We start from the raw sequence: 24,525 nt of genomic DNA, 5'->3' as shown, positions 1-24,525 counted from the left end.
CTCCCTGTGCATTACTTGTTTCTTGTGCTTATAATATAATAAAAATATTTATTATTTTGCTATTATGCACATTAAACAAAAGCCAAAACTGTGGTCCAACTGTACCTCTAATTCTGTATTAAAATTATACTTTCCATTTTTTCACACACAGGACTTTTTTGTGACTTTGATAGTAACATGTGCGGCTGGACCTCCAGATCATCATCAGAGTTTACCCCCTGGATTCATAAAAAGGAAGAAGCAATTGTGTCTCTAAATTCAGGAGCTATAAGTGATTTCAGCAACAATGCCAAAGGTAAAAAAAATGTTTCTTTTAAATTCAATGTAGATTTTATAGCATGAATAAAACATTAATAGAACAGATCATTTGCATTAGGCAATCAAACCACTGTAAAATGATTGTCTTCATACAGAAAAAAACATCTACTTATACAGGTTTCAGGAAAAAAAATAATGCATTTTAATATGATAAATTAATTGACTAGAAGGAGCAGGATAAAATTGCTAAATTACATATGCATAACACCTGCAAATAAATATTTGGTGAAAAAAATAAAAATAAAGTACTATGTTTTGAGGCCTGGGTTGTTAAAGAGAAAAATACCAAAAAAATATATAATTAACCTCATAGTAGGGTATGAGCATAAAACTGGTGGACCAAAGGCAGAAAGAGGGCACAAATCGGTCAAAATTGGCTGAAGATTGGGAGACCAATTATTTAGTGTTAACCCTTACATTTTAGGAGCCGTAAAAATATGTTATCATATACAAAGGTCAAACTATACCCTGTGAATAGTGGAACCACATAAATTAGAAATTTACTCCAGGACTATTTCAGTTGAATCACGTAATATATATATATATGGAAAACAAAATAAACAATTTTAAGTAAGTGAAATTTTCTTAGTATATATATATTTTTCTCAAGCTATGATTCTACTTCCTTCAGTTTTAGCTGAAAAAGGTTATTCCTATTAGTTTTGTATTCACTTTCCTTTTACTTCTAGAGTCTGATTTCAAGCTTAAGAAAGTATAATCTCAATATAAATGTCAAAATTCAAAGTGGAAAAAAGGAAGGTTAATATTTGACATTTCCAGAATTGCAATGATTACATTAAGTTAAAGACAAAAGAGTAAGAAGGGATATAAAAGGTGTTTGGGTCCCCAGGCAGTTTTGTTTGGAATGATGAAAATGCTATACAAAAAGTGCAATAATTGCTTATCCTAAAAAAAATATATAATACTGTAACATTTGCATTCATTTTGCTATTACCAAGAGCAGGAAACTAAATCCCAGCTCAACCTACCTTAAAGGTCAGAATAGACCCTTGTGGCACCAGTGGCAAATTATTTAAATGCCTACTAATATTTCTGAGCTGGCAGTCATTGAATGTTTAGCCAGTGCCATACAACAGAATATCAGTAACAACATTCAGGGGTAGTCTCTTAAATTGTTGCTTTCTACCCCATACTCCATCACTGGGGCTCCTGGCACCTGGGGCAAGGTTGGTGGTCCCACATTGTGTGATGTCACATTCTTTCAAGAACCAGATAGGCGTCCAGGGACATTACGGTGCATGATGTCAGCCGCCCCTCTTGCCCCATGGAAGTTGCAGCCCTGTCCTTCATTACTAACTCTCCATCCGTACTTTTTTTTTCTAATAAATTTAAATCAGTTTATGGTTATAATTAATATCAATGCTTGTTTTTTTTACCCCCAATTATTTTCTATTTCTTTTCCAAAATAATTACCACCGAGAAGCACCCGCTTAAATTCTTCTCAGTCTGGGTTCCTTTTTGAGTGTAATGTTTGTCTTGGAGGGTCTTTTTGCTAAAATAGCCGAGACTGTTCGTCTGAAAAGAAAAAAACCAACCTGTAGAACATGTTTACCTATGGATATGTTTTAGTGTCCTCTTGCTATCAAATATCCCTTAGTGACATATCATTTTTCTATTGGAAAATAAAATGGTATTATAATTTGTCTTAAGTTTCTAGCAGGTTATATTGCTGTCCAAAAAATCGGCTACGCAGTAATTGTTGGCCTTTGAAAAAAGATTTATGAATTGAGTACAGTTGAAAATACACATTTGGCATAGCTGGGAAAGTCTTATGACTCAATGCGAATATTACAAAATAACTTTTTTTAATACAATAAGTATTAATGTTTATATTTAGGAAGCAGATAACCTGACTAGTACTTTTGGAAACGCTTAGGATTAGGAAATGTTCAGCATTGTCAAATAAAATAGGCACTGTGTCTGATTATATAGTACCAGACAGAGCATACTTAAAGCTATCTTTTACATCGTAAACATTTGGAAAACATCAACAAGCCATTGTTTATTTTGTGGTTTATGGTTGCAATCGAACGTGTAGAACTTAAACATAAACATTTAGTCTCAAGGGTAATTGTATGGTTCATGTTGTGCAATGGCCATAATTAAATTGCATTTTCCAGTACCATTAACCATGAAATTATATGTTGGGATGTTTAGGAAATGAAATTCAACAGAATGACACACTGTTACAATTGTATTCAAAAGATTTGGAATTGCCCCTTTATAAATTGTAGACATAAAGTATCAAATGTGTGTTCCATGTTGTTGGTACTTACAATGCAATGTTGTAGCAAAATTTTTTTGTACATAGCTAACTAGATGAAGCGTTAGATGGTAAAACTAGGTGAAAATTCAGATTTACCACAAAATCCAGTGGGACTCCAACTTATTGTGGAGTGCTGGAGCACTTTCTATTCAATGAGAGACAGCATGTTTTATGGGTTAATGGGTTAATGGGTGAGTGGTGAGTGGGCAGGCAGTTCTGCTTTTTTGTAATATGGTCCAGACATTGTGGGCACTAAAGAACAGGCTGAAATGTGTTCAGACCTTTAGAGCTTTGGTAAGCATGTCCTCCAAGGCTTTGGATAGCTGATAGAACCAGGTCGCCACCAAACTGTGGGGATTTTGATGCTCCTAGAAGTGTATACTATAGCTTCTGGATGGTCTCTATTGTAAGGTATCTAAAGTCCAAATCCAAGGTGAGTCTCACAGTCAAAGTTGATATCCAGGAAAATGTCAGTCTCACTGGTAAAGGTTCATAATCAGTATCCAGGCTAAATCTCAAAATGCATTAATCCAGGGAGTATCTGGAAAGCTACAACGGAGGAGCAAGCCAACCAACTAATCAATGAATGTGCCTTTTGTTGTGGGTTTAAATAGGACACACAGAAGCTCCAATAGCCTGCAGGTAGGAGCACAACTAAAACTCATTACAAATCAAATAAAATAGATTCAGATAGATGGGCAGAGGGATGATCTGCTAAAGGTTTCCCTGGTGACAGAGGAGGATGATGCCGTTTTTTCTGCAACATTGAGAACGTGAGCCATTAACATCCTGATGTTATTAAAAATGGATAACGCATTGTAGAAGCTGCATTATAGCTTCATGCACGTGTGTCCCATCTTCAGTTCTGCAATGACATTAGAGATGTTGTCTACAGATACTGCAAGGGGCACAGAATTGCTCTACTGGATGAATGGAAAAAATTCCCACAGAAACACTACAACTTCTTGTGAAAAGGCTTCCCAGAAGAGTGGAAGCTGTTATAGCTGCAAAGCGGGGGGGGGGGGGGGGGGGACAACTACACATAAAATGTCTATGTATTTAGAAAGTGATGTTCCAATATATATATATTAAACATACACAGTTCAAGAAAAGAAACCACTAAATTCTTCAATAGCTTTTCTATAAAAAAAAAACCCCCAAAAAACAATTTAGAGCTCTCTTTTCTAGAGACTGGTCATTCTCTTCGAATAAGAGCAATGCTTTCGTTATCTTTATCCATTAAAGTTTTGATGCTGGCAGGTGTAAATGGGAGAAGCAATTATGTATGACATTTATGGCTTCCAGCCTGGGCTCAGTGTCATATATGAAAGATGATTATCTACCTAGCCATCTAGTAATTCCCTTCTACTCATCAATGGCCTGTGGTCAGTATGCAACCTTGAAGAATGAGAACTGAACAGTGTCTGTAAGTAGTTGTACCTGTAGTTAGATTTCTTAAATTTAATGCTGAGTTGTAATCCTTCATTGCAAAGTATAAAACTATAAAGATAAAAAAAATATTCTTACAGTGGAACTCAATCATCGCTTTCCGTAAAGGCTCAGAAATAAGCCTATGATTTTATTTTTCAGTTGAGTGAATATCTACTCATTCAAACCAATGTTCACTAATTGGTTTGAGGAAAACTATATTAAAGTGTTAATGAGGAAGTATTTTATCACAGTAGATCTTGCCTTATTCAATGTGATCATTAAAAATGATTAGAGGCATTTGTCATGCAAATGACAATGTGTTCTATGAATTGTTGCTTGCATGTTTTTTCCTTTACATTTTTGAAGCTCTGTTTTTTTGCATCGTTGGGCTTCTTTTATAGGAAAAATGTTTTTAAATTGGGAACAACCTATGCCAGTATTCATATTTCAGATATATATTATATATCAAAATGTTATGAACATCCAGGCATATATAGTACATAGATTACAGATTTGATAAACAGTTGTCAGAGATTACAGACAGCTAAACCAGAAATATCTACTTTAAATCTGGACCAGTTTCTCAGGAATGACCTTTATGTCAACTATAAATCAAGGGGGGCATGTAGCTGGATTAAAGCTTCCCTATCACAGCTCTACTAGATCTTATCTGGGTATCCATAACCTTGATCTATTTGTGAAATACAAAAAACAGAAACTGTCTGCGCTTCTCACCCTAATAAAGTTGGCAACAAATATATAAACATAATATAAATGAGAGGTTTTGGTTATATGAATTGGCCAAAGCATAATTAAGCTCACCCGCCACGTCAAGGCACACTCTCAATAGGGTGAGAACCTACTCTCACCTCCTACATAGTGGGCACACAAAGCAGTTTATACGGCTACCAAAACCTTATCGGTCTGGTTGCAGCTTGCTGTCCAGGTGTGAGGCGTGAGCTGCCCGGAACGGAGAAAATATAGGTGGGAACCAGGTATGCAGGTAACAACTTGGAGCACACCACGAAAAAACAGGAACGAAAGGAATAGCCGGGGCCTGGTACACGAGGTAGCACGTCAGGAAAAGCCGGGGCCTGGTACACGAGATAGCACGTCAGGAATAGCCGGGGTCTGGGCACGTTTACCCGGAGCGGGTAAGTGATGCCGGCGAGGACCCTGCCATCGGTCCTGACAGGAGGACGGGACAGCCGCGGCGCGGGACCGTTTACCCAGAGCGGGTGAGTACTGCCGGCGAGGACCCCGCCGTGGTTTCTGACACCAGGGGTTAATGGGAAGGAGGTTTAATTGCACCTCCCCCAACACATTAATAAGGTTTTGGTAGCAGTATAAACTGCTTTGTGTGCTCACTATGTAGGAGGTGAGAGTAGGTTCTCACCCTATTGAGAGTGTGCCTTGACGTGGCGGGTGAGCTTAATTATGCTTTGGCCAATTCATATAACCAAAACCTCTCATTTATATTATGTTTATATATTTGTTGCCAACTTTATTAGGGTAAGAAGCGCAGACAGTTTCTGTTTTTTGTATACATTGTACAGCCAACACACTGTATTTGCAGCATGCTCACACTGTTTGGTAGGCCTCGTATTACACATTTGTATTATTTGAGCCTGAGACTAGCTTAGCGCACCGACATTTTTTCTTTTCTCTATTTGTGAAATGTAAGTTTATATTCCGTTGCACTTCGGGAAATGTCTGCTTAACTAAAATAGTCTCTAATTCTTGTGTCTCTGTACTAGACTGAACTAACTATTGCCACGAAATCCAAACGCTAGCCTTTTCCTAACTTCCTTATATATTCAATGTACCAAGTAACTTAGCTAAGACCCAGCTGTTCAGATGTCAGTCACAAAAGGAATTTGAGTTCACAATAACCATAATTGGGTTCTTGTCCATTTTATAGCTTTGATGATGAACAAATTAAATCCAAAACAGATGACAGAAGATAGTGAACTAAATATTTTATTAAAAAAAAGTTATATAAGACAATTGAGTATATAAATTAACAGCACATTGTTCTCCTTTATTAGCAAATATACACTGCACTTGGTGGGCTACCATAAATCTGGCTACCAATTTTCCAGGGTCCCAAGATAGAATACTGAAGCTTGTGTGACATATCGTGGGTGTAGATTCAAATCATGGGGTGATCTATTCATTCATCCATTTATGTTTTTTTATGGGTAGTGCATTGTATTAACATTTTACAAATTGAGCTATTTTGTGGTCCTTATTTGATCTACTTCAGATTAATTAGCTTTTGAATGACTATAATTCCATTTTATTACATTATTTTTACGTCAAGCATTTGTCCATGTATTGCAGCAATATTACAGACTAAATAAAACATGGGTTGTTAAAAAAAAACAAAAAAAAAACCCCATAAATAACATATTATGGCACCACTGATCTATATTTTGAAACTTTTTTTGGTATAGTGCTTTCATGAATTATTAGATCAGGCAGGAATCATTTATCGGATTAATCTGTTACTGTACCCAGCAACATTGGAAATACTATAAACACATTTTATAAAGAAGTCCTTGAAAACGGTGGTTCAATAAGGAACACAATGCAGACCCTTATAAGACGTGTTCTAAAGTTTCATAAATTGGAAAAAGCAATTTTGTCAGGTTTCTTGGCACTGAAGCAGATACCCAACCAGCTGGGGAAGGTGACTTTTAACTTGAATAAAAAAAAAAAATGAAAAAAACAGATCTTCAACTTTATACAGAGAATCCTATTACAACGAACGAACAATTTATATATTCTGGATATTCTTATTCAACACATAACAGATGATTTATGATTTCCAACAAAAAAGGTTATAATTGTTTATTTAGATTTAAGCAATCGTATATATTTAAGGAGTAACGCATAAAGGACAAAAGCTTATTTACACTTTGTCACCATTTTTGCTATATCTTCTATCCTCTTTGAGCAACCACTCAAACTATGTATTTTACGTTTACATGGCAATAAGGGTTGTCGTTTGGAAACATTACTTATTTAAACTAAAAATTAGTATGAAAATCTAAAGTGTGAAAATTGAAAAAAAAACACCTATAGTTTTACCCATTGTAAGTTGCACAAATTAAAATTTAAAAAGACAAATCTTATTCATTTATTTGTGTTGTGTTTGCAAGTCCATCATATGTCTGGGATTTGTAATCTATTATTGCATTTATAAGTAAATATCAGATGGCGCATATTGCTTTTTAAAGCAATATATTTTCCAAATTCAGACACGGGGACTGCCACTCTAACCAAAACAGCCCTACAACTGATGTTATTTCACATTTTCATGTCTTACGCAGCCTAAATCATAATAAAAATATAAGAAGATATTGGGGATATTGGATGACCTTTTCTAGTTTTACTGCGGGGGATGATTTACTCTACATGTAAGATACCATATTTATAAAAAAATTATCAAAATTTGGTATTGACCCTGCTTCTCATATCTTCTTGATCCTATTGGAAATTATTTGTTTCGGGTAAACCTGAAGCTTGTGAGATCTCCTTGATGACATTCATTGTTGATACCTGATGGTCCCATACCTGTAATGTGAGTGACTCCAATCTTTGGGAAATATTTGAGTGCATTAGAAGCACAAATAATACCATCAAGTTTATTATAGTATCGTATTGTATTTTTATCAGTTTTTTCTCTCTCACACACACACACACACATAGCCCTACATACTACAAACTTCTTCACAGTATCAGCACCAATGGTTAAGTAAAATGAGAAGCTCTAATCAAACATTTCAATTTATTACATATGATTTGGGGATTCTATAGATTACAGTAGTAGTATGTGTGCGCATGTAAGTGTAGGTGTTGGAGAATATGTATATGTATGTGGACATGTATGGCATTAGTGTAAATATGTGTGTCAGAGAGTTTGAGAGTGTGCACATACAAGTATATGTATAAGAATGAGTGTGTGTATCTGTGTATGGTATCAGACAGTGTGCATGGTGTTTTCATAAGTGTGTGATACTAAGTGGCAGTAGAGTGTATATGATGTTAGCATTATTTTGGGCATTAGCATTTGGTGTTAGCATCTGTGGGAGGATGTTATGTATGGTGTAAGCATGAGTGTTTGTGTCAGTATACGGTGTTAGTGTGTGTGTATGGTAGTATATGTATGGTGTATGGTATGATATAGCATTAGTGTGTCTGATGGTATTTGGTGTTAGCATGTGTGTGTTAGTGTATGGTGTTTGTGGTGCGAGGTACACGAGGAGAAAGGTAGACAAGTGGTGTTAGACTGAGACCACGTTTGCATGTTAATATGTGTGTGTGTGTTTTAGTTGGAGGGGCACTGAAGAAATATTACACAAGTGCCACAAACCCTAGGCTCACCCCTGCATGGGACTTCTCCTTTAAGCATGAGAAAATCTGAAAGAAATTATCTGAAATATATTCATATTGATGTAAGAATATTAGAGAGCTTGTTACTTTTTTACTTTGAAAAACCCTGTGTATGTGTTATATCCTCTATGGTCTTTCAAACAAAACCAACAGATAAATTATAGCAGTAAAATACTCATTGCCAGTAAATAGAAGTTCGAATTGGTTTGAATTTAAAATAAGGGAAATGGGCTTTGGAAGTCTGCATGAAAGGAATGAAAATTAAATGCAGCTTGATACATAATGTTACCAATAGCATTTGAAAATGTTAGTCTTTGTTCCATTAAAGTTTATCTGGTGTGAAAAATACAATAAGATAAAAGTTTTAGGAAGTTATTTACATTTTAATGTGAACTAAATTAGACAATACTACAGTATCTCCATAATTAGTAATACATTAATTTTCTTAAATAAGGCTTGCTTTGAAGTCCCAGAGACTTGTGTTTAATATGCAAAACAAAATTCTGCATGTTTAATATACATGTTATATATATATATATATATGCTTATATATTTATTTATATAGTTTTCGTTTTCTGCAGATAAAACAGTACCTGCACTAAAAAACTGTGATGCTGTAAGAGTTCAGCAATTCAGCAAAGCAATTCTGAGCAAACTCCAGGCCAGGCCTGATACATTAAAAGGGAATTCAAAGTAAAAAGAAGAATATGTTCGTGGAGTATATATATTTGACAATAATAAACAGGGCAAGAATACTTTCTGACACTCCCTCCATTTTACATATACAATATATATATATATATATATATATATATATATATATATATATATATATATATATATATATATATATACTGTGTACATATCTATATATACACGCCGGCATAGCATACAATTTTCACTTAAAACCAAAGAAAGTGGTAGAAGTGTTAGAGGGTAATACAGGGAGTTATATTATGCATAGTGTAGTCATAGGGCAATGACTAATGTCTGTATCTAAGACAAGACCAAAGACTGATTTGCATCTTAAGATGGGCTGAATGGTTCTTATCAGGGATGACAAGTTACTCTTGGGATGACCCACAAGAATCCCAGAGCTGGTTTATTTGGAATGGAAGCTATCCATATTTTCCAATCAGTAATGAACCAGATACTATAATACCTGTTGAATCATTTGGAGTCATTCAGAACTCCACATTGTCCACAAGACAACCAGGATACCAAAAACAATATAATTAATACATGACAGCATTTGAACCCTTAGAATCCTTGAGTTTCTGGACTACATAATTAAGAAAATAGCTTGTGGGGTGATTATAAGTGTATAATAGCTGGAGTGCAATGGGGGCACATGTAATAGAGTAGACTCTTTGGCAAGAAGGGAGAGAGGTTTTTCATCAATTAATACATTTGCAATTCTAAATATGCTGGTATGTATCCTGTGGATAGCTGCGCACAATAGACACATGATATATAATGTCGCTATACAAAGGGTTCTCTTGAAATAGGTAATATATGAAATCCATTTGAGGTAGAGTATAATTGTCTATTGATGCTCCGTGTTAGACACCTTATAAAATGTACATAATTACAAGGTTAATTCTCAATGTCATAACTCATTTGCCTTGGAATGAGTAGTTATATGGTAAGCGGAGCATTACATATCTATGATTGTTTTACTGTCTCAGTGTGGGTAGGAGCTCTGATTCCTATGTCTCTTTCTATAAAGTACAAGGTTACTAATTTGACATGTCTGCTGACAGAGAGCATCTGACCATGGAAAATGGTTAAATATCATGTTAACAGAATGAAAAAGTGCACTTGTGGTTACTGGTTTCTCTCCGAGCTAGACAATATGACAGATACCTCTAATGAAATAATGCCTTTCAGCAACAGCAATGGGAGCGTGTAGCACTTTCATTGCCCATTTCACATGACATGTATATACCATTTATTTGATAGTAACCAAAGCCGGAATTTGGGATAAACTGTTGCAAGATAAATGAATAGAAAAAAGTTACTTTATTGTATATTATATAAACAATGCTTTTTGTGGGGGGGGGGCTCTAGATACTCTAGAGTCAGTGGACTGTTAGAAAGGGAGCCTGGGAGTGAGCGGGTTGCCCCCTTCTCTGGTCTGATTTAAAGATGTTGGGCAACTAACTTTTGAGTTTTGAGGCTTTTAACGTTTGAGGCTATTTTGAGTTTTTATAGCATTTCCAGAAGTAGCCACCAGGCTGTAAGAATGACGGTAGATGAGATTTCTGTAATCAGTTTTCGTTTCATTCTCTTTCTGTCAATGTAATTTGGACAGGACTGAATGTTGTCTGCCAGAACGTTTTGGGCCACTTTATAACTGAGCCGCTTGGCTGGACTTGCCCCCTGCTTAAAGAGCGTCTTCCCCTTCCAGCAGTGTGGAAGTAAAGAGGTAGGCAGCCTAGCTTGTGCTCCAGTTCCAGGCAGAAGGAGTGTATTCACTAAATACATATGAGCTATTGTCTTCAAAACCGTGTGTTTAATGCTTAAATATACCCTATCAACTAAAGAAAGAACCCCTGAAGTAGGTGTGGACTGGGATGGAATAAGCTGCCCCTAGCACTTTAAGGCCAATTTGAACAACACATTTCATTTGTATCCAGCCGGCAGCTGGACAACACAGGATCCATTTTTTATTTTTTGAGCTGGTGTAAGGGTAAGTATCTGGCCATATTGCCTGGTGTACCAGATAGCCAGTCTAGGCCTTCAAAGCATATTTATCTCCCCCTCCCTGAATATGGTTTGTTGGCCCTTGACGAAGTATCATAACTGTCTTTAGTCCCAGGAACAAAATATAACAATGTAAATTTTTTATCCAACACCCTAGTTCAGGGGCGTCCAACCTGCGGTCCTCCAGCTGCTGCAGGACTACATCTCCCATAATGCTCTTTCAGCTAAGGGGCTGGCTGAGGAGGATGGGAGATGTAGTCCTGCAGCAGCTGGAGGGCCGCAGGTTGGACACCCCTGCCCTAGTTCATTTACTTTCACTGCAAGCTACCCTTTCATATTTACAAGACAATATATATATTTAGGTGAAAAACGCACACATTTTGTGACAGATGTTAAAGTTTGAATAATAAAGTTCAGGATCCCAGTTTCAAATTAGCCTCCAGTCTACTTTTGTCATAAAAGGTCTAAGGTCGAGTCTGTGTCCCAAATGTTTTGTGCTGGGGATAAAAAAAAAATGCAGCGCAGCTGACAGATTGCAACTCGCGAAGCAGCCAAAAAATCTGCTCTGGGAGATAACGCATTCAGGTTTAGTCTGAATAGGAACTGTCAACTTTTTATTCTTTGCAAAGGTTTCTATGAGAATAGATATGTCTGCCAATGAAGACTGAAATAAGACCGACGATAAAAAGCCTAACTAAAGATAAAGCGAGAATTATGGAACAAGAAATAAAAACTGAAACGAGACACAAATATCCCATTTCTGCTTAGATAACAAAAACTCATATAAAATGTATTTTTATGGCATACCAACAGTTAGGAACGAAATAGTAACCTAAGGCTCACCCAATTTAGATTTGCTTTTCTTAATGTCACTGTTGAAGGAGCTCAGTATAATATTAACCATGCCTGTCCCTAAACCACAGTCTAATAGACTGTAAGCTCACAAGAACAGGGCCCTCTTCTCCACCTATATTAGTTGTTAAATATTTCAATGGTTTTCCATTTGAATAATGTTGAAAGATATTATGTAGCGATACCTTTCATTAAAGGTACCAAAAAGCAATATCCATAATTCTAGGCCACAGGATTAGTAAGTAACAGTATAGGTATGATGTGGGTGTACATACTGTATTTATGCTTTTTTTGTAATACGTTGAAAACTCCCTGTCCTTCAATGATGTAAAAATGTCATGGTTATATTACTTTGAACGGCCTACATTAAGGACCCCTTTAATCGATGTCTATGTAATCTATGTAGAAATGACTGTGTTCCTTTTAAATGCTTACAAGTCTCGTAAGGACTACATACATTAAAAACAGAGACCTGCTGCCATTGTGGATGGCAAATAAACTTATCGCATATAATTTTATGTGTTGTATATAACGGTACAGTATAAAATTATACTTTACATTATTATTATTATCTTTTATTTATATAATGCCAGCGTGACAGGAAGCTGGGCATATATTCATGATCTTTAAAATAAATAGACAAACCACTTGTTACGAGATATGTGTTATTATGTCATGCTGTTATTCATTTTTACATCAGCAGATGGCACTCACGTCCATTTGCAACATATTTTCATTAATTTTTTATTTTATTTTTGTTATTTAACCTCTAACTATAAACCAGCGGTAAGCTTTTGTATCTATTATACTGTAACATAGAATTTTTGCATTAATTGCCAACTCTTTAAAAAATCTTACTGTGCTTGTAGTTGGAATGCTGTATTAGATGTACATTTCAGTGTTATAGAAATTACCGGTATATATCTTGGGATATGCATTTTATCCCAAGATCTACCTTTTCTAAGAACCAGCCGTTGTTTGATGATATTGCTTTCTAAATTAAGTCTGTTTGGGTAATTGTAGACTGATATTAAAAGGGTTATTTACCAAGGTGCTCAAGTGCCTGCTGATGTCCGTGCCACATTGTTATGTGCCATCTGTCTTGGTGTCCTGGACAGCCCTGGAACAAAGAAGTAAGGACTGGGTTCCTAGTAAATGCTGGGCAGGTGGACATATCAGTGCACATTCTCTGGTGGGAGAGGACTGGACAGCCTTTATTTTCCAAAATAAATTAGCAGGGACCTGGAAGATGTATGGGTCGTAGTAAGAGTTGATGTTCCACGCATGTTTTTGCTAATGCGCAGGAGGATAATTGAGCTTTTTTATTTAGATGACCTGCAGTCCTGTCAGTGTAGGATCTGTGAAGAGTGTTACTGGCACTGTTTGGAGCACTAAAACTGTGACCGGATTCCATTTGAGAATGTTATACTTTATGCCGGTATTTTTCTGATGCCGCTGTTTGATGGGGTTCAATTGACATCACTCTCAGCCAGTTAAAGGGATTCTCTCTTTCCCCTTCTCTTTTGCTCTTCTTTCTTCATATTTTACTTTCTTCTCATTTGTGCTTTCTCTTTTATCTTCACTCTCTCTTTTTTTTTGATCACTCTACTTTTCCATCTCCTTCCCTCCCCCATCTTTCTCTCTACTGTTTTCCCCTCTCTCTTTTTTTCTTTTCTCACTTTCCTCTCCCTTTTTCCTTTTCATTATTGTCTTCTCTCTTTTCTCAGCTCTCTTCTCTCTTTACTTGTCTTTCCCCTTCTATTTGCCTTCTGTCCATTCTCTGTTCTTTACTTTGTTCTCTTTCTTTTTTTTTCTTTCTTGTGTCTCTTTTCCTTTCTCCCTGCTGAACCAAACATTTTTAGGTGTGATTGGTAAAACCATTTCCATTCCCCTCACGTGAAACCTCTTGAAGATTGTCCTGGAAATGACTTAGCAAAAGATGGCAACCCTAGCTGGATATGCACAATATAGCGGAAAATGTTTTACTTCTGAGTGACACCAAATTATGGAGGCCTTGATACAGATAACAACAATTTCTGGCAAAGCAGACATGCACACTGGATTCAGAATAAGATCTAAATAATATATTATTTCATTGCAGGGTCGTTTATGTTTTTTGGAGCAGGGAACAATACCTTACAGAATGGTGCTTATATGATCAGCCCGCGGTACTTCAGCACCGGCACAACCTGTCAGTTCCAGTTTCATTATGAAATAGAGGGGAATAATCTTCTGAAGCTTCTTCTATACGCAGAGGAGGTACTATTTCATTTGCCGGCATTAAAGTACTTTCAGTTGTATATAATAAACATAGCTGGACTTTTTTGCAGTCACAGCAAAAATTCAGAGAGAAAATAATAAGCGGTTTCTTTGCCAAAAGCATAAATTTATTTTACATTTATATTAAAGCCATAACTGTTAGGGCAATCTGTATCCAAGTAAACTTTAAACCACTTTTTTTTTTTAACTCAACATAAACATTGATATACTGTATACATTTATTTAATGTAAAATGCAAAGTTTTCTGTGAGTATAAAATATTTTGTATAATGCAGAGGTAAAAGAAAATATAAAAAAATAGGTAGAGGAATAACCCAATCTTTTCATTTTTATCAAATGGAGTTTCCAGTAAAACACACTAGGCTCATAGGTGCTAGATCACCTACTCTTAAAACATGTATAACTAAATGCAGCAGTAGAAACATAATTCCTCATACTGAAGAATGCCCAAAATATCTTCCTAATTCATATTTTTCTAGCATGACTTAATCCTCATGTGATGTTAAAGTAGCCACCGATAGGTTGATGCAATGAATGTTTTGTGTAAGTGGAACAGTGTCTTTAACTGGGGGGCGCAGGAGGCCAATAGGGCAGACTTACTGGCACTTACTGGCTAGTCTTCCCCATATTCCCTCCATATTCTGTCACTTTTAAATCACTTACTGCTCACTTTACCCTTGGCTCACAATACTGTGAGTGAATGAAACATGTCTGTATGGGGTGGCAGGAAAGATTCAACAACCTTTTGCTGTAGTTGTTGTCTGATATGTGTTTCCTTTGCTTTGAGTAACAAAAGAATCATCAGGATGAAGACTACACAGCTTAGTTTAGGTTCCTTCAAGCAGGAAACGCTGTAACTATAAAGCCGGACCTCTTTTAGAGTTCTGCGGACTAGAAAACATTCTAACCCGAAGCTCTGGATTCCTTTACAGTCTTATTTTACAGTTTTTTTAAAGTTAGGGTGCTGAATTCTTTAAAACCATGAAAGCATTTGATGTGGTTCAAGATATGTAAAAGTCTATTAAAATATTATACGGTACTCTGGAATGTAATGAAACCTCCACTTCAAGGAACTCTTATTGCATTTTTATTTCTCTCTAGTTCTTAATCACTTGCCGTGTTTCGGTTATGGATTTACATGAATAGCATTTGATTGCTCATTTATGTGAATATTCTCAGCTTTAATTGATTCAGGGCTGGCTGACATTTTGGGGTCTTTTTGATGAAACACTTCATGTTATTAGGACTAACAGAATTTTTAACATTTGCATTTTTTTGGCATTTGTGGGTAGATAGAATGTGTCATTTCTGAATTAGATGTAATATGCTGTAATGTTTGAATTTCTAATACCAAAACATGCATTCGTTTCAACACTATTTTTTACGTTATGTTTAAGATGGAAGAAATACTTTTTGAACACAATAGTTCAACAGAAAGTCAATGGATTAAAGGGGAAGTTTTTATTCCAGAACATTCAAAGGGATTTCAGGTATTCACAAATATATATAATGTGCTGTATATTGTATGTATTGTGTTATATATTGTTTATTAACTTTTGTGTTAATATAATATTTTTTATAATATAACTTGCCAACTGTGTGGACACCGCTCCGCTGGTTATTGGCATATTGTTGCCATGTCTACAGTGACAGTGTCTCCGTAGGGAGCATCTTAAATTGTAGCTTTCTTGTGCCATTACAACAGAGAAATCTCCATCTACATATCACTAAACTTATCCCCATCCCACACATGGAATTTTTACATTTTATGGAGAATGGGAAAAAATGAAAATACCAATATCGTATTCAAAAATTAACAACCACTGGTCCATTCTGAAGGATAATTACAAACAAAGTTTTTCTGAAACTAAGGAAACAGAGGCTCAACAAAAGAGGAGGAGCCTGGACATGAGTGGATGTGACCACAATAAAGCCCCTCCCCCATCTTTCACTGTGCCACTAAAAACATGGTGCTTTAGCACAGAAATAGATAGCATAATGATAGATTTCCCAATCGGTCCCTGCTCATATAAATGCATGTCACCTAAAAGATTTGTTTTCCAGCTCTTGATGGTGACCATCACTTCTAAGTGAAAATTAATCACTTTTGTCGTAATGAAGGTGCAAAAAAACCCGCAAAATAATTTTGCTGTGATGATTTCAGCATTAGTATAATGTTGTAATTAATAGCTTATAAGCCTCTATTGTTTCAAACATGCATAGTGCAGGATAATTTGGGAAGTGTTTTCATTTTACCTATTAAAATAGATTAAATTAGTCATTTTCATTTAATCAAAATAGTTAAATTAATTTTACTTTTGCCGCTTGTTGCAGATTTTCACTGAAACTAGCCAGTCTCAGTGCAAATTATACACGCTGGGGTTTCAAACACATTGTTTAAATGTATAGAATCCATTGGTTTGTTGACTGTATCAGAAGGTTTAGGTCTGCTGCTTCCAACACAAAGTATGAGCTGGATTTACTAAAGATGACCCTTTAGCATGTTTTATATCGGTTTAAGCAGAATGAATGAAAACCTACTCCTGCTGTCACTGACTGGCGCTGCCATTGATGCACAGGCCCAGCCTGGCCTACTGGGAACCCGGGAGATTTCCCGGAAGGCAGATCAGTCCTGGGGCCGGCCTTGCAGCACTGGGGACATGCTGATGTCTATGGCCTGCAGCTTATCGCTGTGGAACTTACATATTGTACAAGGAAACTCTCTCTTCCTGCCCAGGGCAGGCAGTTTAGGGGGGCAGTGGTGGTACAGTTAGGCTGTTTAAGAGGCAAAGGTAGCACTGGCAGGCTGCTTAGGGGGAAGAGGTGGCACTGGCAGACTGTTTATGGGGTTAAGATGGCACAGACAAGCTGTTTGGAGAGAAAGGTGGCACTGTGGGACATGTTGCTTGTGAAGCTGGGTGGAAATTGCCCCAGGGCCCTGGGGTTTCTAGTTAACCCCTCATGGGACATGTGCACACATGAACTCAACTACACAATAAAATATATGGGGATGGTGTCCAAGTATTTCTAGGGCTGTTTTTCATTCCCAGTTCGGCTCTGGATGCTAAGATCCTTTTGAAACAAGCAAGCTCTTCAGTCCAGGTGGGGTCAGCAAACTGTTCTGTTGTTCTGTAAGTCTAGCCTGAGAGTAGTATTAGACACATTAGACACAATATTCCATTTCCCCCTTAACATCAGGGCTACTCAGCAAATATAGGAATATATGCGTATAAGAGTATAGCTGAAGGCTCCTTAAGATGTCTGAATTGCGGAAAAGATAGTTCTGCCAACAATCATATAAAATGATTTTGCAGCAGTGAAAAATCCGCATCACCTTCTTATGTACCTTCAATAAATAGATGGGCTTGATTGCAATGGTACTAACATTCATATTCAAGCATTTTCAGTAAATGTAATAAGTGTCACTTGAACAGACAGAAATCCAACAGTTGATTTCACCATCAAATAACCTATTTCCATGGAGCTCCACAGGTATGAATCAAATTTAGAATGTATGTAAAGTGGAAACTGTTTCTTTGAATTATAAAGTATAAAATTGCAGTTTCTTCTCAGTAGGGTAATAGTACAGATTACTTTTTTCTCATGTTGACTTTTTACATTCTTAAAAATGGTTCAGCAGTTTTCATACCTTCAAGATACATCATAACAGATTTGTATTAACAATGCCTTGCGCATGTGTTTAGAAAATAATATTTCCCAGAACAATGTGAAACAATGAAAAAAAATGGTATTGATCAAAGCAATGTTAAAAGTATGTAGACTGTTTTTTTGGTTTTGATAATCAATGTCGATTTCTTTTTGTAAAGCCTCCCTGTTCTTTCTCTATTTTGTCAGCATCATTAAAAACACGAACTAAGATGTGAACTATAAAAAATTATAATCTAGTACCGTACTTCTTAACATGTCATGAATATTTTGAAGCTTGCATTTGAAGGAAGAATAATCGGCAGCAAAGGGTTCATTGCTTTGGATGGTTTCAGAATCGTTGGCTGCAAAATATCCACAAAGCTGCTTAAATCTCCCAATGAATTGTGTCTGAGCGCCCAGTCGGCATGTGATTTTGAGCTGGATTGCGAAGATGGAAGTGATGAAGATCCAGGATATTGTAGTAAGAATTAATATCATAACAAATAATACATGTCTAAAAAAAACACAAATTACAATACCTGTCTGAAATGTAAGTCTTTATGATGACCTTCCAAAACCCAGAAATACAACCCAATAACATATGAAAAACAACCCAAAATAAATGAACCTTGATGCTTGTGTAGGTGTGTGTGTGTGTATGTCATTGTATGCTTTCAGGGTTAGAACAGAATATTGCAGAAAATAACTCTTATGACATTTTAGTAGTGATGTTACTTGTATACACAAATAATATGTCATCATATGTCATATGTGTATATATATGAATTATAATATCTGTAATGGCCTGTCTTAATCATACTACTGAAATCCTAAAACATTTGTGATGTACAGGAAATTTTAGCAGATGTGACTTTGAATCTGGCTTTTGCAACTGGACACCACTCAAAACAGGTGGCCATAGCTGGAAAGCAACCAGCGGAAGAAAGTTACAGGATCAACTCCTTCCAAAAAAAGACCACACAACTAAAACAGAATATGGTAAGTATTTGATGTCATATATTCTCTTTAGTTTGATTGTCAAGGCGTCCAGTTAAAATGTTACATTGCAGGAGCTACTTAGCTTAAAGTAACAACATATAAGAGAATGGCAACCAAAGAAATGGTGGAGCATTCCACTGGTTGCTATGGTGATTTTAGTGTTGCACTTTTTTGTCACTTTATGTTTATTTCCACAAATAAGAATATAAAGATGATTTAATAGTATATTATTGGTAATAGTAATATATATTTATGTTTTATTTCTGTGGAATATTGTCAATATAAAACCGTGTAAAGAAGACATTTCAAGATTTTTTACATCATTGGTAACACGAGAAATACATATTACACAGGTTCAGCTCCACACTTATTTCTCTGTTAGGCCAAAAGGAAAGAAGTAAGATGCATTATTGACAAGATTATGAATTTTCCACCAAAAGAAAGGTGCAATGGATCATAGAATAGAAACATGGAACTTGGTGCAGATAAGAACCATTCGGCCCATCTCGTCTGCCCATGTTTCCTGATGTAAAGACCTCAATGGGTCCTTGATCTCATCTTACATTCAGAATAGCCATATGCCTATCCCATGTATGTTTAAATTCCTCACTGTATTAACCTCTACTTCTGCTGGGAGGCATTTCCACTTATCTACCTCAATCTCACTACAATACCAGTTCTATGTGAATTAAATTGCAATGTGGAACCTAGAAGCAGTTGAGGGTCAGTAGTACCATTTGTTTTATCCCATTCACCATTTAGAAAACTAATTTATTTTGTCCATTCCCTACTTAAATCAGCTAGATTAATAACTGGTCAAATTACCCAGTGCAGTGTACTTCTCTTCGAATTTCTTATTTTCTTCTATTTATATATATCTATAGATACAGATATCTATCTATCTATCTATCTATCTATCTATCTATCTATCTATCTATAGCTAGATATAGATATATACAGTAAATATATATATATTTGTATTTTAGATAAAGTCCAATGGCAGAAAACAAATTACTAAATCTGGTGCACAATAATTATGGCTGTGATAAAATTTAAGTCAAGTCGTAACATGACTTTTATGCTTTAAATGTGCACCAGAAAGTCTGACATAACAAAATACAGTCTCTTCCTATCATAGAATTATTTAATTTATTTATGACCTTGGGGGATTGCTGGTATGATTTTGCGAGACGGAACGAGAATAAGTTGGTAAAAAGCAAGTACCTATAAATAATAAAATAGTTAAAAATAAACGCTGAAATAAAGAATCTTAGGACTACTTAGCAACATATCCTGGCTATAAATAAAATAAAAATCAGAACCAACTTAATATATGTTAATTTTATTGATCGTTGTATTTGTTTTTTCATGAATTTGATTATGCTGTAGGACATTTTAATAAACTAATTTAATACTCTCTAGGCGATGGACCTTGTGCTGGTGGCCTGTATAAGGATCTAAAAAATGTGGTTAGCTTCACGTTATCTCTAAAATAAAATGCATCTTACATAAATAATTTAAATTTGGCATGTATTATACAAAAGCAAAATGTAGGAACTTGCTTATTCGTTCATATGTTTTCTCGCTTCCTTTGTGTTGAAATAAAAAACCAATAAAATAAATTAATCCAGAGCACACAGTAGGTTTTTACGACATCAGTTTTAATCTCCGTTTGACATCACTGCGGTTTTTCCCAATATTAACTGCTCACAACGTTGTTCTCCCCCCCCCCTCCATTCCAAAAGAATTTGGCATAAATCTTTCCCATTTTGGAGAGAATTATTTTTTTCATTCAGCTGCTATATACACTAGTTGCATGTCCACCTTTCAGCTTCATTTTGTGACCTGAAATACTATAAATATCAGTGTAAAATTTACATTCTAAAAAGCTTTTTGATTTTCCCTTTAAGTTACTAACACAAAATGATGCTATGGAGAGCAGTTGTATGATGAGGGTGTAAATGCTAGAGGATATTGTTTTTGTGGTATTGATGAAATAATAGAACTGATTCTTTCAAAAAAGGTAACATTTATCTTTGGAATTTGTCCTTAAATTAGTAAATTGGTCTATGATGTTAAATCAATTCATATTATCTTTGTGTGTGAATATATGACGGATGACGTAGGAGTTGATGTACCATAAATACATAAAACGTGGTGAGATCTATGTAAAAAGTATCCAGTCTTCCAATGCTAGAGCAGGGCTGTTTTCTGCATGTTTTTTTTTGTATTGCAATACGGCAAGGGCAAGGCTATAACCAAACGGGATTAAAAATAATAATTCACCAATGAAGAGGTAAAATTGTATAGGCTGTAGGTAGAGAACAGCTCCACTTTTAATCCAAAGGAAAAAACTGGTGTTCTTACCCATCCACCCATTAGTTTCTTGATTTTGCTCCTCCAACCACTATACTTCTGTTTGATAATAAACACAATTATGCCATACATACATTGACTCATATAATACACTTACAGCCATGAGCTAGTGCAACAGTCATGTAGCTCAGTCATGAAGACCCTTGTAGAAACCCTGGTAGAAACACACAGTCATTTGCATCTTCACCAGGTGCAAAAGTTATTTTCTTAATAACCAATTATTGTACGAGTGGATATATTTTATAACAAGTGCGATTTTAGATTAAAGCTCATCCAACAATGCAGTGCAACAATAGTGATTCTCATAAAGCGTTTAACCTGATCGCACGTGGAAGCTGAAAACTTGCACTGTTTAGGATATGATGAGGACTTGGTTTGAAGCTTATAAATTTAATCAACAGAACATTTGTCTGAAATGTGTGTTAATAAATGTATGTTTTCTTTTCTAGGAAATTTTATTTATGTTAGTGGACATTTGGGGCAAGATAAAAAATACTCCTCAAGGCTTGGAAGTTCTTTTTTTGTAAAGCCTCTTTGCCAGGTATGTAGATTCGTTAACTATTTTGACAGATAGCCTTCAATCACGGACTGGGTGGACATCACTCTAAGCCAACCGGATACCCATACATCTGTCACTGGCTTTAGCCAGGATGGAATGTCATTGGCTTGGTATTGTCAGGGTCCCATAAATAGTACAAACCACGCTAACAAATAGGAGTTATGTTACTCTTAAAGGATGATGGAAAATAAAGTGATAAAAGAGGTGAAATTACTTTGCAGTATATAGACAAAAATGAATATTGCTCAGATATCAAAAATAATTAAAAGTAAAAAAGTAAATGCACGGTGTGGGGATTTGCGTGCAGCTTTGTCTACCATAATTCCACTCTGTATACATTCATGCACAGCATAGTCCTTCACGGTATGAAAACAAACATAATCCATCAGCCGAGATTCCCCGACTGGGAGCAGAAGCATGGAAGGACATAACAATTTGAATAAACAGTGGGGTTTTCCTTATACTTTCATGACATTTGTGATTGTTGAATGGCTATTGTAAATTATTCATTTTGAATAAAGGGGTTTCATATACTCAGATGCTTTGCCAATCTTTCCCTGTGTTATTTCCTGACGCCCACTGCTTCCTTTTCTCATTACAATCAAAATCAGAACCGAAAGAGAAAACAAGTTCTGACTGATGCAGGGACCTTCTATAATGTATTTTCCTCCTGGAATGTAGAATTCACTTAAATCTGCCATTCATAGTTACACTGAAAGTATTTTCTACTCCCTGGAATGTATTAATTTACACAAATACAAGAGCCGTGAAAGCAATTGTCCGAGCCATTAATTGTCCGAGCCAATCATTGAAAATAACTATTACTAATAATTGTACTTAATCTGAGTTTAGGGGATCCAAGGAGAATGCTACCTACCAGAATACATAGTGCCTACTCTAAAGTTTTGTGGAGGAGGGATAATGTTAATGATACAGCATATAAAAACATTTTGGACAATGTGGTACTTACAACTGTGTGTCATCAGTTTGGAGAAGACCTTACTGTTCAGTTTGGAGAAGATCTTACTGTTCCAGCATGACCATAAAGGCAAGGTCCTTTACAATAATCAACTCTGCAGATTAATACTGTTGTAAAAATGAATGCCTTGGATTTTCATGGGCCTTTAGTGGTGTGTGGACGAAGTATAAGTTTTGAGAGCTTGGGGTGGTTAGTTCCTGGTGTCTGTCAACAGAAAGACAGAGCTGATCTGCTTTGAATTCAAAACAGAAGGGAAGAGGAAGAACAATGTCAAAGAAATGAAGGTCAGGACAGACAAAAAGTTGAAAGCTTGGTTAGTTCTAACATACATGGAAGGCATCTGAATTTGAAGGATGGTTCATTTTTATCACATGAAAAAATTTGTACTATGGGCTAAGTCAGTAAGATTTTAAGTTTAGCTGAAAAAATATTGAAAGGATGTAATAAAACTGTGTTCAGCCATATTCAATCATATTGTAAACACTTGTATTTTTTATTTGGCAATTAAATACTTTTATAGCAGCTTTTATCTTCAAGGCAAGTCAGATAACAATGATAAAGTTAATGTAAAATGTAAATCCTCCACTGTTTATTTTTTGAGCTTAAAGAAGTAGAACGAGAGAATATATTTTATGAAATCATCTACTGGGTTATAACATAACTTTTATTATTATCTTTTATTTATATGCTGCAAACAACCTATGCAGGGCATCTTACAATCCATATATTAAAGGCAGGGCTGGTACAAGGACTTTTGCAACCCTAGGCAAATCCTAATTTTGCTGTCCCATTGGCTCTGTCCCTTGTATACCGCTCATCAAACACATGACCTCCATGCCTGCATTGACGGTGCCTACATTGCAGGCAAAGATCACAGGTCACACACCACAAAGGCCAGCCCTTGCTCCCATACTGCACATATGGGACTTGTCCAACATCCACATTGCACACATAGGACTTGCCCAGCACCTAGATTGCACCCTGTATTACTATCTCTTATTTGTAGAAATGTGTCAACGAATTTGTAATGTATAATTAATTTGAAACATTGGTCCATATTTATCAGGTCTTGTCCAGTGATGGATGAGGTGCATCAACAGATACATGCAGATGATTTTAATGAAATTCAGATTTGGCATACTATGTGTCAAGACCCCAAACAGCACAGGTTTCTGGTATCTCCTCAGTTCCGTTCAGCACTCTTGTCTTTCAAAGTCTACAACTACACTGCACAGCTAAAGGTCACTGTAAAACTAGAAAGAAAAATACATATTTACCTTTCATTTTTTGGTTAAATGCTCTGTACCTATTCCGCTCACGACTCGTTTAATATTCTTCTGCATATTCTCTTTCGAGCTTATGTGGCCTCACATGAATATAATTAAGTATTTTATTTCCGTGCTCACCTCGCGAGGCATAACATTTAGATTACGTAACCGCTAAGTCAACCATTCTTTAACTTATTTTAAACAACCACGAAAGGACATAGAGGGTGAATTAAGAATAAAAAAAAAATCCATATTCACAAGAATTCCAGAGCCTGTTCTATACCAATTTATATTAATATTAATCATTCATATACTGTAGGATGGCATCTTATTAAAGTGACTTTTTCAAGATGACTGATTTCACAGGAAGACAAGCTGTCATTGCCTTACTGTTACATAACTGATTAACATTCTAAAGATGCAT

General features: G+C 35.8%; 1 protein-coding gene across 1 annotated transcript in view; it reads left to right on the top strand.

Moving 5' to 3' along the window:
* Positions 1 to 5,033: 5,033 nt before the first annotated feature.
* LOC149287228 (MAM and LDL-receptor class A domain-containing protein 1-like) overlaps positions 5,034 to 24,525 on the top strand; it is a 177,922-nt gene continuing 158,430 nt past the window's right edge. The window contains exons 1-6 of the mRNA XM_089493201.1: positions 5,034 to 5,190; positions 14,094 to 14,251; positions 15,670 to 15,762; positions 18,215 to 18,401; positions 18,773 to 18,919; positions 21,745 to 21,836. Of these exons, the coding sequence (XP_089349327.1) occupies positions 5,034 to 5,190; positions 14,094 to 14,251; positions 15,670 to 15,762; positions 18,215 to 18,401; positions 18,773 to 18,919; positions 21,745 to 21,836 (834 nt within the window). The remainder of the gene's footprint in view (positions 5,191 to 14,093; positions 14,252 to 15,669; positions 15,763 to 18,214; positions 18,402 to 18,772; positions 18,920 to 21,744; positions 21,837 to 24,525) is intronic.

This window comes from Sceloporus occidentalis, unplaced genomic scaffold (assembly GCF_023333645.1).
Source record: "Sceloporus occidentalis isolate IW3139 unplaced genomic scaffold, rSceOcc1.0.p SCAF_63, whole genome shotgun sequence".
In the NCBI taxonomy this organism is placed as follows: Eukaryota; Metazoa; Chordata; class Lepidosauria; order Squamata; family Phrynosomatidae; genus Sceloporus; species Sceloporus occidentalis.
Note: the sequence above shows the minus strand (reverse complement) of the source record. Positions and strands in the feature narration are given on the sequence as shown.